This window comes from Carcharodon carcharias, chromosome 2 (assembly GCF_017639515.1).
Source record: "Carcharodon carcharias isolate sCarCar2 chromosome 2, sCarCar2.pri, whole genome shotgun sequence".
Classification (NCBI taxonomy): Eukaryota; Metazoa; Chordata; class Chondrichthyes; order Lamniformes; family Lamnidae; genus Carcharodon; species Carcharodon carcharias.
The window spans coordinates 142,967,349-142,983,941 of NC_054468.1; the positions used below are offsets into that span (position 1 = coordinate 142,967,349).

Below are 16,593 nucleotides of genomic sequence, written 5' to 3' on the forward strand. Positions count from 1 at the left end.
GTTCATAACTCCTGTCAGGAATCCAGACACGTATTCACAGGAGGCCTACAAAATGCAAACAAAAATAAACTAGTTATGTTTTTGCATTCCCTTAGTACCTGTCTTCTAAGTGCCTTTGTCTATCATTTTTTTTTTCATGGGATGTGGGAGTCAGTGGCTGAGCCAGCATTTTTATTGCCCACCCCCAATTGTCCTTGAAAAGGTGGTGGTGAGTTGCCTTCTTGAACTGCTGCAGTCCATGTGATGTAGGTACACCCACAGTGCTATTAGGGAGGGAGTTCCAGGATTTTGACCCAGTGACAGTGAAGGAATGGTGATATAGTTCCAAGTCAGGATAGTATGTGGCTTGGAGGGGATCTTGCAAGTGGTGGTGTTCCCATGTTCCTGCTGCCTTTGTCCTTCTATGTGGAAGAGGCTGCAGGTTTGGATGGTGCTGTGAAGGAGCCTTGGTGAGTTGCTGCAGTGCATCTTGTAGATAGTACGCACTGTGCGTCAATGATGGCGTGAGTGGATGTTGAAGGTGGCGGATGGGTTGCTAATCAAGCTTTGTCCTGGATAGTGTCAAGCTTCTTAAGTGTTTTTGGAGCTGTACTCATCCAGGCAAGTGGGCAGTATTCCATTACACTCCTGACTTGTGCCTTGTTGATGGTGGACAGCCTTTGGGGAGTCAGGAGGTAAGTTACTCTCTGTAGAATTCCCACCTCTGACCTGGTCCTGTAGTCACTGTATTTCTTTGGCTGGTCCAGTTTAGTTTCTGGTCAATGGTAACTCACAGGATGTTGATAATAGGGGATTCAACAATGTTAATGCCATTGAATGTCATGGAGAGATGGTAGGATTCACTCTTGCTGGAGATGGTCATTGCCTGGCACTTGTGTAGCACGAAAATTACTTGCCACTTATCAGCCCGAACCTGCATGTTGTGCAGGTCTTGCTGCATATAGTCACAGATTGCTTCAGTATCTGTGGAGTCGTGAGGTGCTGAACATTGTGCAATCATCAGCAAATATCCCCACTTCTGACTTTATGATGGAAGGAAGGTTATTAGTGAAGCAGCTGAAGATGGTTGGGCCGAGGAGACTATCCTGAGGAGCTCTTGCAGTGATGTCCTGGAACTGAGATGACTGACCTCCAACAACCACAACCATTTTCCTTTGGGATAAGTATAACTCTAATCAGTAAAGAGCCTTCCCCCTTATTTTCATTGACTTCAGTTTTGCTAGGGCTCCTTGATGCCGCACTCGGTCAAATGCTGCCTCACCTCTGGAATTTAGCTCTTTTGTCTATGTTTGGACCAATGCTGTAATGAGGTCAGGAGTTGAGTTGCCCATCAATTACAATCTGCACCCTCAATGGCTGCAGCATGGTAGTGTAAGTGTAGAGACTGCAGATAGACCTTTGGAAGCTGACCTTGAGTAGCTCTTGACCTAGAAGGCCTGATTTTAGATGTCACCACCATGGCCTGGGCTGCAGCAATCTGGTATGGATGCTTGACAGGAAACGGCAAGGCCAACAGGCGAAATAGCAGGAGTCCTTCTGAGAGGGGATGGCAGATTCCGGTCGCATGGAGCCACTGCCAGGGATGCGCCTCAGCAATCCTGCTGATCTGCTGGAGAACAGATTGATGGAGTGTTCTGATTCTGTTTGAACTAAGTATCCACAACCACAATGGCGGCAACCTGAGCTTGCAAGACAGCAGAGTGAGAATCCACTGCAGCATTCAGACCTTTGATGGAAACAGTTTGTGCTGGAGTAGAAGCTATTTATGCAGGAATAGAATTGATCATATCAAATATTAGGTGCTGCTTCATACTGAATTTCACATGTGTGCTGATGGAAGTGACCACCATTCAATGGTATAAAGTGTAGGCTCCAAACTCTGCACAAAACCCTGTGCCAAGTTGGAACGTGACTTTTCCATTTTTTTGACAATGTGTGCAGGCATTCTGACAGGAATTTTAGTTCACCAAGCATTGATTGTGTACATCCATTAGCCTTCTATTGTAGCCTGACCCATCACAACCCTCATTTGTCTCCTTTGCAGCAGAACTAGCTTGTAAACTGGCTCCTGAGCAAGCTGGAAAATATGCTACACTTTTTCCCCGCCCTTGCTCCGGCACACTTGTGCCCACTGTCTCACTATATGCAGATCTTTCCTCCATGCCAACCTCTAAAATATGAGCAGTTTCTGATGGCTATAAGTGTAAGATCGATTGACCATATCTCTTTAATTTCACAGCCTTCTTTTGCTTCCTCCTGAAAGGTTCACTCATGGCTTCTGGGTGAAAAATGTTATGGAAATTAATCCCACTAAAAGTGCCCTAAACAGCAATAGAGAAGCATTTCAGTGAGGCCAATGCTTCACACTTCCACTACCTGGACGTTTTGGGAGGATTTTGCTGTATTGTCTGTATACTGAGTCTCAAATAATTGTAGCCTTTTGGGCCCTGCATAATTTTTCCATTCAAGAAAGGACTTGTTAGGATTTGCTGGCCATGGCTTCACTAGAGTCAGAACTAAATGAAGGAGAGGAGCACAATGACCTGAACCCAGAGGAGTCTTCAGTGATTGATGCAAGGGACACCAGATCATTTCTAAGCATTGAGGTGTCACCTTCTATCTTACCTTCTATGTAACACTGTCTATCTTTAACACCAGCATTTTATCTCCATCTTCCCACTTTTAAATAAATCCACCACCCATAAACAAGATGACAACATCTCCTTGCCCCAAATCATTACCTGAGTGAATAAGTTAGCACACTTTCTTGTACAATTCTAAGTTCCATGAATAACACATAATAATGTCAATATGCATTCTGTTTTCTTAGAAGTACAGAATGAATTGAAACCAACCTACTCTTTCCTAACACAGTGCTTTGCTAAGTGGCTGAATATGCTTTCTAGCACCTATTCTACTGCTTATCCTAGATGTAATATGAGGGCCAGAATTATGCAAAATGACTGCTCATACTCTATAATGGAAGGTGCCCTACCTCTAATTGCAGATGAGGGCCACCTCCCATGATGCTGCATCAGCTCTCTTAAGTGTAACCATTAGATTAGTGTTTATAACTTTGTTATGAAAATCGCAATCTGTGAATGAACCTTTAGATTGCTGGCAATTCCTAACAAATTCTAGGCTCCCTGGCTGGTCATCTTAAAAATATTTTTAAATCATAACAACACAATAATAAAGATGAATTAACTTGACTATGACACATTAAAGGTTAAAATAGTAGTGAAACTATGATATTAAAAGTCACAGTTTTAGTATTGCAAACATTAACAAAGGTTGATTGGAAATATAGTATATATACTTTGTATATCTACTTTGTTACAATCTGTTAATATTACCAATGCCCAACTTTATCATTTATATTTATCCTCTTGTACTAGCCCAATCATGGTGGAATTGACCCATAACTAAATTAAATGAATAGTGTTCAAACGGGGCACCTAAATGTATGTTGCATGCAGTATCAGCATTTATGATCAGCGCTGTTAAATTGTTATAAACTATTGCAATGTTCTCTGCTTGTAAAATAACAAACATGACAGAGCACGTGCCTACTATTACATGTAAATACAGAATATACTAGTCCAGGCAAATATGTTCTGCAAAACCAGACTCAGATAAAGCATAATATCAATGGATCAATCTTTGATGTGAATTTTGAAAATTATATGATTCTTATTAATGAACCTTAACAGCAAAGAATAAGACATTAAAGGTTAATTGTGTAGTTATAATGAAAATATTGTTTTTCCCAGGTACACACTTATTCCCACTGCAATAATCCTTGGAACAGGAGGAGCTCCACTTTGGTCCGCTAAATGCACCTATCTTACCACATGTGGTTACCGATATGCAAAAAATCACAATAAGATTGGAGAAAATATCGTAAACCACTACTTTGGTATTTTCTTCCTTATATTCCAGTCATCTGCTGTTTGGGGGAATCTATTGTCTTCATTAATATTTCAATACACTTCTGCAAAAGGTAGGAAGACATACTTGTTTGGAAGTATCAGAATATATGCTGCATTGTTATTATCTATTAAAACAAATAGGCTAACACCTCTTAAAATGTAACAAATGGAATTTGGCATAAGTGCATTATTCATCACTGACCATAATGTCCTCCTTTTATCTCTTTAGATAATTTGCTTAATTACTCTGTGAGATTGATGAAATATGTCCGTGATTTGTTGGCTATGGTAGTATATACAGTGGGATGAATTCTACTTATTTGTGTGTTACACTGTTGGAGGGACATTTGAAAACATTCAATTCAAAGGGGAAGGTCTCCCATGTGGCATAACCCAGAATCTTTCCCTCCTTCCTTTCAACACAAACATATGGAGCTGATTTTCATCTCCCAATGGAGGCAGGAATGCAGTTGGGAAACCTGAAATATTTACATTTTTGGTATCAGAAATGAATTTCCTCTCCCTTCTCAATCCTGTGTTATTTTCTTATGGCCTTTTCTTAAGCCGGGAAGGCCTTGGGTCACGGCCCTGCATGCACATGTGCTGATGTCAGGGTCACCCATAAAAAAAATTGCAGCGAATTCTTTACTCCTAATGCGCACTATTTACATCTGCTGTAGTGCAAAACTCGAACCTTAAAAATAACACGTCTCCTCAATGGAGTTCACCACATGTCTCCCAGGCTGAACACATTCATAGCTTGGAGTGACTCATCACTATCAGTGCCCAAGATGCCATTCCTTCCCCGTCCGCCTGTCAGCCCTCGCCACTACCCGTTCAGTTCCATCAACACCATGCATGTGCAGATGAGCGGGGGGACCCTCCATCACCCACGTGATCCGCTGGTGTCATCTGTGCTACTGCCATTGTTCCCTCCTCCAGAAGTCTGATATCTTTCAGATTTGGGGTCCTGCCCTGTTCTTGGCTAGTTCCCCTGGGTTGTGGGATCTCTTCTCCTGGATAGAAAAGAGGGAAAGGATCATCAAGGCATGGTGCTTGGAGATGTCTACGAGATGTTTCCAATTTATCTTGCTCAATGTCCTCTGTTAAAATGTATATTATTTGCTGTTGCTTGGCCAACATGTGCCCTGTGTCCACTTGACGCCAGCCATGTTGGATGCAGCAAGGCTAATATTGTCATCCCACTCACCTTACTGTAGTGCAGAAGGTTACTGAAGTGCTTACGGCACTGTATAAAGCTCCACTGCTGTTGCCCCAAGGTCTGACCAACTCAGCTATCTTCAGCAAAGTTGCCTTGGTGGCCCTGGGAGTTATCTGTGGGCCTCCACCTGCTGTAGCAGGATCTCAAAATCATGCTCTGAGAACCTTGGTGCTGCTCCCTCCCAGGACACCTTGCTACTCTGGGAGTCATGTATCCTAATATAAGGAGAGGAGGCACATGAGTCAGCATGTGTACTTGTCATAACTTTACTTGTCATGAATTTCATGGAACGTAATGCCAGCGAGCGGAATGTGCTGCTCTGTGTGTGTGGTGTGGGAGGAAAGGGTTTGCCTGAGACAAGCTTTGTGGTGTAAGCATTGTGTGGCAAGTGGCAGGGTGACAAGCATATCCCAGGTCGTAACTGCAGTAAAGAGCCCGATGTTTTCCAGAAGCATTCATGACCTGTGTTGCAGTGCTTTTAGGGATAAGCCTGAGAGCCTTCAGTGTATTATACTCTCTGATGGAGAATGCAACCAGATGGGTGTTAAGGTCATGAGAGTCTGAGTTGGAGTGAGGGATGCAGCAGGTGACCTGTGCTGCTGTGGCAACTTGCAGAGCTGTGTGGGCTGTTGTATAATGTTTTTTTAAAAGTCAGTGACTTTCAGAGGTGATCAACAAAAGATTGACGCAGTGGGTATTCAAAGGGTGGGCGGGAGTGGCAATGTTGGCTTAGATCAATGAATACAGCAATAGCAGTTGGTTTCATTAAGGGAATGCAATTAATGGTCCAGCTCACATAAGGCAACAGCCAACATCTAACTCAACAGTCCTTACACTGAAAGGGTCACATGTCACCTCCAGTGGTCTCTCAGGAATGTCTTTGGGCAGGTTTTGAGCATGGTATCTTTAACTGCTCTTTTATTGTTTAGAGGATGGGAAGAACCTGCTTCTGCCCCCACTTCTTCCTGTTTTGAACCTGAGCCCAAACTCAATCGCAAATCACAGCTGAAACCTGCCCAGTCTCCAAGAGACAAAAATATGATGCAAAGTTAATTTGGATAAGGGCTCATGTTTTGGAAGTTGGGAAAGGATCTGACTTGCGTTTTGTGAGCCCGAGAGGAAGATCCAGGTCATGGTGTTACAGGCTCAACTAATTATCTTAAATTGGTTGCTAAACTAACAGCCAATTTAAGATAATTAGTCAAGCTCATAACATGATTCATTTATGCTTGCTAGAAGTGATATACATTCATACACAATGACTTGTTCTCTGAAACAAAAGGAATATGTTCAAGCCTTGTGCCTTTTTTTTGAATTACCCAAAAGCACGGGGAGCCTATAGTTCTATATTTTGCTTTCTCCATGGCAACACCTCAGCCAATCAGTCCAGTCCAGTCTAGGTCTTGTCCTCAACTCTCTACAAATATGAACACTAATAGCAAGTCAAGAACAGAACTTTTGTGGGTAATTTTAACCTCTCAGGACAGTAAGGAGAGGTCCAAACCTCCTCCAGCATGATCGGATGTCTCCTTGCATTACTGTGATTTCCCCTGCCCTCTTCTCTGACCCTTGGATATAGTTTTTTTAGTGTAGGCCTTCTCACTTGACAATTAGACAGCCTCCCAATCTTGGCCAGCTGCTGTGTGAGAAATGGAGAAAAAAGTTTAAAATGAGACCCTGCTATTAAATTTGACAGGATTTCCATATTTTCTATATTTCTGTGCTTTCTGGCTGCTCACAGTGGTCCCTGCTCCCGCCCACCTTAAAAAAAAAGTCACCAGACCAGTCCTCAACTGTGCTTTGGGACAGTTCAAAGTCAGTTGATCCCCAGTGCCATGGCAGGTTGGAGGCCGGTTGACCCCCGTTAGCGGGCAGTTGACCTCAGCTGGTTGAAATCTGGCTGATCCCGGCTAGTGGGTGCTCATCCTCCATCGAGTTGAAAGGCTGTTGGTGCTGATTGCTGGCTCATCAACTGCTATTGGTTGGAGGCCATGATTCCAGGTTGGCCCCCGGGTTGAGCCCTGTGAGCTCTGATATTATTGTTAGTGACTTCACTCCATGATGAAGTTATGTGCTTTGCCATGTTATTGCTGTGTGTGATTGTGAAAATCCAGTGAAGATACTGGCTGAACTAGATTTCAGACTGATTGAGGAAATATTGAATTAAGTCAACATAACTGCTGCAAATGTGCATGAATTCCAAATCTCCCAGAAGACCCACCCCAAATGATCAAGTAGGCGTTAAATGCACAGGAATGATGTGCAGAATTATAATTAAATGTTGATCAAGAAACTGAAAGAGACAGTAGCTGACTTCAAACTTTTATAAAAACAAAACACTGCGGATGCTGGAAATCCAAAACAAAAACAGAATTACCTGGAAAAACTCAGCAGGTCTGGCAGCATCGGCGGAGAAAAGAGTTGACGTTTTGAGTCCTCATGACCCTTCAACAGAACTAGGTGAATCCAAGGAAGGGGTGAAATATAAGCTGGTTTAAGGTGTGTGTCTGGGGTGGCGGGGGGTGGGGGGGGGGGGGGGTGTGGGGGGGGGCGTTGTGGGGGGAGTGGTGCGGTTGGGTGGGGGGAGAGAAGGTTGTGGTTGTAGGGACAAGCAAGCAGTAATAGAAGCAGATCATCAAAAGATGTCACAGACAACAGAACAAAAGAACACAGAGGTGTTGAAGTTGGTGATATTGTCTAAACGAATGTGCTAATTAAGAATGGATGGTTGGGGAATTAAGGTATAGCTCTAGTGGGAGTGGGGGGAGCATAAAAGATTTAAAAATATTTAAAAATAATGGAAATAGATGAGAAAAGAAAAATCTATATAATTTATTGGAAAAAACAAAAGGAAGGGGGAAGAAACAGAAAGGGGGTGGGGATGGAGGAGGGAGTTCAGGACCTAAAGTTGTTGAATTCAATATTCAGTCCAGAAGGCTGTAAAGTGCCTAGTCGGAAGATGAGGTGTTGTTCCTCCAGTTTGCGTTGGGCTTCACTGGAACAATTCAGCAAGCCAAGGACAGACATGTGGGCAAAAGAGCAGGGTGGAATGTTAAAATGGCAAGCAACAGGGAGATTTGGGTCATTCTTGCAGACAGACCGCAGGTGTTCTGCAAAGCGGTCGCCCAGTTTACATTTGGTCTCTCCAATGTAGAGGAGACCACATTGGGAGCAACGAATACAGTAGACTAAGTTGGGGGAAATGCAAGTCAAATGCTGCTTCACTTGAAAGGAGTGTTTGGGCCCTTGGACGGTGAGGAGAGAGGAAGTGAAGGGGCATACATCTTTTGCGTGGGCATGGGGTGGTGCCATAGGTGGGGGTTGAGGAGTAGGGAGTGATGGAGGAGTGGACCAGGGTGTCCCGGAGGGAACGATCCCTATGGAATGCCGACAGGGGGGGGTGAAGGGAAGATGTGTTTAGTGGTGGCATCATGTTGGAGTTGGCGGAAATGGCGGAGGATGATCCTTTGAATACGAAGGCTGGTGAGGTGATAAGTGAGGACAAGGGGGACCCTATCATGTTTCTGGGAGGGAGGAGAAGGCGTGAGGGTGGATGCGTGGGAGATAGGCCGGACACGGTTGAGGGCCCTGTCAACGACTGTGGGTGGAAAACTTCAGTTAAGAAAGAAGGAGGACATGTCCGAGGAACTGTTTTTGAACGTAGCATCATCGGAACAGATGCGACGGAGGCGAAGGAACTGAGAGAATGGGATGGAGTCCTTACAGGAAGCGGGGTGTGAGGAGCTGTAGTCAAGGTAGCTGTGGGAGTCGGTAGGCTTGTAATGGATATTGGTGGACAGTCTATCACCAGAGATTGAGACAGAAAGGTTAAGGAAGGGAAGGGAAGTGTCAGAGATGGACCACTTGAAAATGATGGAAGGGTGGAGATTGGAATCAAAATTAATAAATTTTTCCAAGTCCTGACAAGAGCATGAAGCGGCACCGAAGTAATCATCGATGTACCGGAGAAAGAGTTGTGGAAGGGGGCCGGAGTAGGACTGGAACAAGGAATGTTCCACATACCCCATAAAGAGACAGGCATAGCTGGGGCCCATGCGGGTACCCATAGCCACACCTTTTATTTGGAGGAAGTGAGAGGAGTTGAAGGAGAAATTGTTCAGTGTGGGAACAAATTCAGCCAGACGGAGGAGAGTAGTGGTGGGTGGGGATTGTTCGGGCCTCTGTTCGAGGAAGAAGCTAAGGGCCCACAGACCATCCTGGTGGGGGATGGAGGTGTAGAGGGATTGGACGTCCACGGTGAGGAGGAAGCGGTTGGGGCCAGGGAACTGGAAATTGTTGATGTGACGTAAGGTGTCAGAGGAATCACGGATGTAGGTGGGAAGGGACTGGACAAAGGGAGAGAGAAGGGAGTCAAGATAATGAGAAATGAGTTCTGTGGGGCAGGAGCAAGCTGACACGATCGGTCTACCGGGACAGTTCTGTTTGTGGATTTTGGGTAGGAGATAGAAGCGGGCCGTCCGAGGTTGGGCGACTATCAGGTTGGAAGCTGTGGGAGGAAGATCCCTAGAGGAGATGAGGTCAGTGACAGTCCTGGAAACAATGGCTTGATGTTCAGTGGTGGGGTCATGGTCCAGGGAGAGGTAGGAGGAAGTGTCTGAGAGTTGACGCTCAGCCTCTGCGAGGTAGAGGTCAGTGTGCCAGACAACAACAGCACCACCCTTGTCAGCGGGTTTGATGACAATGTCAGGGTTGGACCTGAGAGAATGGAGTGCAGTAAGTTCAGAGAGAGAGAGATTAGAATGGGTGAGAGGAGCAGAGAAATTGAGACGACTAATGTCGCGCCGGGACTCCTCTTGCTCTCTGCCACCTTAACGTCCCCCTCTTCCTCTCCACCGCCTCCACCTCCAATCCTCCATCGATCTTGACCAGTTTTCAGCAACATTAGGCAGCAGTGCTCATTACTAGCTGGCTGCTTTCCCAGTGCTGAGTAGTCCATATCACCGGTACCATTCCCATAGACAGGAGGCTGATAATTGTTCAGGTGTCCAAAACTTACATTTATATCAGAGAACTAGGGACACATCAGAGTCTCAGTGTGGCCCTATCAGGGCTCGGGCAGTGCTTGACTTCAGCAAGTCCTCAGTTCATGCTCCCTGTAAATCAGAACTGGATGTAGCCTAAAGTCGGCTGACAATATTGGGAGTGAAATGTTTTCAGGTTGCTTTCTGGTTGCTCTTGTTGACCACAGGTGCATGCTGGTTATTTTGGTTAGGATGTGACCCAGTTACAGCTGTTTTGTTCCTTCTGGGCTATCCACCTCATAAATATTTCACTTAGTCACTTCATATTTGGATCACAGTTAAGAACATGAAAAATAGGAGCAGGAACAGGCCTTTCAGCCCTTCAAGCCTGCTCTGTCAATCAATCAAAACACGGCTGATCTTCTATCTCAGTTCAATATCCTGCGTTATCCCCAAATCCCTTGATTCTCTTAGTATCCAAAATCTATAGATCTCTACCCTAAATATATTCAACAACTGAGCAGCTACAACTGCCTGGAGTAGAGAATTCCAGAAAAAAAGCACAACCCTTCAATGGATAAACTTCTCCTCATCTGTGATGCCGAGTAAAAGCATGTCATATTCCTAACTTTAAGATATGAGCTGTATTTAATGTGGACTCTTTGAAATTGTCCACTTTTAAAAGGGAAAGTCAATGTGTTGGACAGATGGGCACTGATGGTCAGATGACCTGGCTTGTGTATTCAAAAACTGACTTACTGTCTAATAAAGACAAAAGAAGACAACCAGATGAAAAGATGTCAACTACACACATCCTGAGGTCATCAAAGAGACTTTCCCAAATTGAAAGGGTCTTTTATTGAAACAACGATTTTAATCCCCTCAGGATGAATGTTTTCAAACAATAAACCAAGATGTGGCTAATGAACCCAAAACTGCCACCATTTTGGAAAAGAAATTGTAATTGTGAGGAGTAACATGGTAAGGCAGCCATGTTTGTCCCTTTGTAATCTTTAAATGCTGACTGCAGACAGTAAGAGATAGCAGCAGCAGAAAGGGACAATAATATTTAAGAACTGGAGGCTGTAATGTCATAAGTCTCCAAGCCTGCTTTTTTTTGGATGCCTCAACACAACAAACTGACCTCCTGGTAATGGCTACAGGCAACTAGCTTTGTGTCCTTCTAAAAGTGCTTCCCTTCAAAAGACTGCTGAACTAACTTTGGCTTAGACTTTAGCTGTTGAATTCACCTTAACTATCCTTCAGGAGTGAAGACATCTTGTTCATCAAGCCTGCAACACATGTTTTTCATAACAAGACAATCACGTGAATTTTGAATTATTCTTTTGTTTATAACCTGTAAAAGTGCACTATTCTCTTCAACTGTAGTTTCCTTATGTGTATTTGTGTGTCAACTGATGAGTGAGTGCTATAGTGTTAGACTTTGGGGTGAGCGTGTAAATAAACAATCCTCTTTAGATCCACGAAAGGCTTGCTGCTGGTTATTCAGATTGTCCACACACTCGGGTTAAAAAATGCATGCATCTTCCTCTCAAAAGCTTACTGATTATGGTCAGTTGGGAAGGAAACAGTGACTCCAGCAGTTCTCTCTCTTTTTGTCGGTAACATCATCCCAATCCTAAATGGTTGACCCCTTATTCTGAGACTGTAACCCTTTATTCTTGACTCCCCACCCATGAAAAGCATCCTCCCAACATCTATCCTGTCAAACTCCTTAAGAATTTTAAATGTTTTAATGAGAACACTTCTCATTCTTCTAAACTGTAGAGAACATAGGCCTAGTCTACTTAATCTCTCCTTAAAGAACAATTCCCTCACCCCATGAATCAACTTTGTTGCACTTCCTCTAAGGTAAGTATACCCTTCTTCTGGTAAGGAGGCCAAAAGGTCTACCAAGGCCCGATATAACTACAGTAAGACTTCTTTCTGCTTATACTTCAATCCCACTGTAATAAAGGCTAACATACACTTTGCTTTCCTAATTGAATCCTGTACCTGCATGTTAAATTCCTATTAGCTAGAATGGTTAAAAGTCATCCTTGTGCAACAACCCATTCCAGCCCCAATTCCACCCTCTGCAACCCGCCCCACCACCACCACCCCACCACGGGTGAAATATTCCGCTCAGGAGTATAGGTTTGGTTGTGGGAGCAAAAACAAAAGTGATTTCCGTTGGTTGGGAAGGGGGGCGGGGGGGGGGGGGGGGGGGGGGGGGGGGGGGGGGGGGGGGGGGGTGGTGTGGGGGGTGCAGGACAGCTGACCACACAGGATCCTGCGTTGTTCAGCTCATTACATATGCACACGCAAGGAGTTTGGTGAATCCTGCCATCAGGTCAGGCAGGAAGTCGCCAACTCTGCTGTTACCTCGTGGTGTCAAAGGTCGGGGCACCATATTTGAAGGACACCTGGATAGCCATTCACTCACTGCAGGCCAGGAGCAACAGTCTGGATATTGTGCAAGAGTCTGTATCAACCAGAATGCCCCAGAGAACACAACATATTGCCCCACGGTTCAACATAATTATGCAAGTGCACGGTGATGTCAGAGAGGAGTTTGGGTTGCAGGACTCATGGGACGTATGCACTAAATGCGTGGCAGCCACTTCATGCGCTCAATGTTCCATCAGTTGCAGGACATCCTGCTTGTTAATCGCTAACTGGGGAGGACTCAGGAGCTGGTGTAGGCATGCAAACTCCTAAACTACTCATGCACCCATTGGAATGACAAGCAATCCTTCTGTTTGTCTGTAGGACAAGCACATGCACAACAGGAGGAAGCGGGCCAACCAGCGCGAAAGCACGATCGGGGGCGGTGCGGGCTGTTTCCCGACCATTCCCGGGCCTGCCCACTGCGCCTGCCCGACAGCCTCAAAATCTTGTCCATGGTCTTTTCAATGTGCCATGCACATGGACTTTGTAAGGGCATAGGAAAAATCTCATTTCTACTTAGAGGTGCCCGAAATCATGAGAGAATGGAGTGCTGTGCAGTTTCTAATATGCGCATTTAATGCTAGGGCTCTGTATATCAGCACCGTTTGGTGCATGCAAAGGACTATGGTAGCATGGTAGACATTAAGTATTGAAATTTAATTCAGCTGTCATAAGCCAAGATACACGAGAGCAAAATATAATGTCTGTTACCAAAAAGGAACTGCAGCCTGCCAGTCAGCAGAGGATAGAAAATCAAACATTAAAGGAAATATAGCAGCAGCTTACTTTGCCTGGAATCTGTTAGCTATCAGATTGTCACAGGTCTGTCTGCCACATCATACCCTTGCAATGGCCTCTGCATGTGGCTCCATAACACACTGGCCTTCGACAGCACCATCCCCTTTACCTTCCTCATTGTCAGAAGAGACATCTCAGTCCTCCATGTCTCCATCAGCCAAGACATCCCCCCTTTATAGTGAGGTTGTGTGGGGTGCAGCAGACAACAATGATCTGGGACATTCTCTGTGTAGAGTATTAGAGTATCCCACCTGAGCGATCCAAACATTTGAACCTCATCTTCAGAGACCTATTATCTGCTCAATCGTGGCCCTTGTGGAGCCCAGGGCCGCATTGTACCACTCGTCAGCAGCACTGTGCAGTTGGTGAATTGGCATCATTGGCTAGCTTTTTCGGGCGTATCCCTTGTCTTCAAGGAGTCAGCCTTGCAATCACCAAGGTACTTCAAAATCCTACGGCATCTGGGAATGATTCAGCATGTATGCACTGTGGGAGCTCCCCGGAAACTGATTTGTCTTCTGTGATCTCATATTAGCTGCACATTAAAAGAGTGGAAATCATCCTATTGTTGAAGTGACCGGCTGATGCCAGGGAGCTCTTATGGCCCTTTGTGTGCAGTCAATAGCTCGTTGCACCTGTGGGAAAACTGCAATTGCTGCAAAATCCAAAACTCTGGCAGCCTGGCTTTCAGGATCCAGGCAGAACATGACAAATTGGTGTGTTTTCCTGAATAGAGCATCCGTCACCTTCCGGATGTACTTGTGTGTTGCCGACTGGGAGCTGCTGCACAGGTCCCCACTGGAGCCCTGGAAGGAGCCACCGACAAAGAGATTTAGGGCAACAGTGATCTTTAATGCCATTGACATGGGATTGCCTGGAAACCCTTGTGGCCGCAGGTCCTTGTGGAGAAGCCGGCAGTCGTGAGCAACCAAATTCCAGAATATCCTAAGATGCCTCCGGCATTGCCTTTTGCTCATCTGTAGGTAGCTTCACCACCTGCGATATACCCATTGCCAGGCCAATGCTCACTGTCACACTGGGGCCCTGCCCACCAGCATCCTGACCTCCTTGAGGTGCCGCTCCCTCTTGCTGCTTAGGCCGTTACTGCTCCTGGCCCTGGGCTAACCTGCACCAGTTCCTCCTCACCTGAATGAGAGCCAGCAGAAAGGCAGGGTTGCCTGGAGCCTGCATCACCTAGGCCTCAATGAATCTGTGAATGAATAGCAGCAATCAATCTAGTAAGCATATTCTTTGTAGATTAGCCTCCATCTCTGTGTCACATAGCCAGTGCTAAGCCCTGTGACTGGCTCCTTTTAGATAGGGCATCTCCACCAAAACCCCTTCAAGGTGAAGGACATCCTGGAGGACCAGAGATGAGTGTTTCTTCCTTTCATAAATGACTCTGCATGGAGCCATTATGCATTGATCAGGTGATGACAGCCATGTGTGAGAACACTCCCTCAGACACCATTCAGCTTGCCTCCATTACCCTCTAGGGAGAGACCATTGTCTTCGCATCATAGAAAGACTTACCACATGAGCCCTTATAAGCCATGAGCATTTACTAGGAAGGAAGGAGGCTTGGAGTTGGGAGATTGCTGCCATCCGCCAGCCATGCCCCTTGGAAGCACACACCTTCCTCCCACCCTTCATCCATGTCCCTGACAGCAGCAGATGCCAGTCAGCACAGAATAGGGGAGGCAATGGTGTAGTGGCATTGTCACTGGACTAGTAATCCAGAGACCCAGGGTAAAGCTCTGGGGACCCGGGTTTGAATCCCACCACGGCAGATGGTGGAATTTGAATTCAATAAAATCTGGAATTGAAAGAATAATGATGACCATGAAAACATTGTTGACTGTTGTGAAAACCCATCTGGTTCACTAATACCCTTTAGGGAAGGAAATCTGCTGTTGTTACCTGTCCTGACTTAGCAAGCCACTCAGTTGTATCAAACTGCTACAAAATCTCAAAAAGAAATGAAACTGGACGGACCACCCGACATCAAGCTAGGCATCGGAAACGACAACAGCAAACTCAGCCCTATTGACCTTCAAAGTCCTCCTTACTAATACCTGGGGGCTAGTGCCTAAATTGGAAGAGCTGTCTCACAGACTAGTCAAGCAACAGCCTGACATAGTCATCCTCATGGAATCATATCTTATAGATATGTCCCAGACTAGCAGGACAGACCCAGCAGAGGTGGCAGATAAATGATCTCATCTGCTCCACTAGGGTGAGTGAACCTCCTACTCTACAAGCTCACATCAGCAATGTTTTTTTCGCTATCTCCTGGGACCTGGGCACCCCTGGCTAGGCCAGCATTCTTGCTGCCCATCCCTAATTGCCTTGAGAAGATGGTAGTGAGCTGCCTTCTTGAACTGCTGCAGTCCATGTGGTGCGGGTACACCTACATTGCTGTTCGTGAGGAAGTTCCAGGATTGTGATCCTTCAGCAGTAAGAGGGCAGCGGTGCAGCTCCAAGTCAGGATCTGTTTGTGGGAGGGGAGCTTGCAGATGGTGGCATTCCCATGTTCCCTTGTCTTTCTAGGTGATAGAGGTCATGGGTTTAGAAGGTACTATCAGAGGAGCCTAGATGAGTTGCTGCAGTGCAACTTGTATGTGGTACACACTGCTGCCACTGCTTCATTGCTGAAGGGAGTTAAAGGTGGTAAATAGGGTGCCAATCAAGTAAGATACTTGGCCCTGGATGTTGTTCAGCTTCTTGAGTGTTGTTGTGGCTCCACTCATCCTGGTAAGTGAGCAGTATTCCATCACACTCCTGACTTGTGCCTTGTAGATGCTGCACAGGCTTTGGGGTGTCAGGAGGTGAGGTTCTCTCCACAGGATTTCCAGCCTCTGACCTGCTTATTCATTCAAAGTGATCTCACTCAATCCAGCTGTCTTCAGGCAGGACAGGATGGAAGGAGAGAGAGAAGATGGGTGGTGGAATGTCAGAGTTGCGAAACCTGACAGAATTTGAGCAGAAAGCTACAGAGCTGGCAGGGGAGGACAGAGATGATTCCTGTGCTGACGGTGAGGTCTGCCACTCCCAACAATCCAGTGAGGAAGCAGAAACAACTTTGGATAAGAGTGTGCATGATGTGTGTAATGTCTCAGCCAACCTAGGCAGTCACTCATTCCCTCTTTTCTCCATTCCTGGTGCCAGCAGGAAGAGGGAAGACCAGCCTCCTTCACTGAAGAAAGCC

The 16,593-nt window shown here is 45.7% G+C and overlaps 1 protein-coding gene across 1 annotated transcript in view; it reads left to right on the top strand.

Moving 5' to 3' along the window:
• Positions 1-16,593, top strand: part of unc93a (unc-93 homolog A) — a 115,561-nt gene that overhangs the window by 43,455 nt on the left and 55,513 nt on the right. Inside the window, exon 3 of the mRNA XM_041209021.1 lies at positions 3,774-4,003. Coding sequence (XP_041064955.1) covers positions 3,774-4,003 — 230 coding nt within the window. The remainder of the gene's footprint in view (positions 1-3,773; positions 4,004-16,593) is intronic.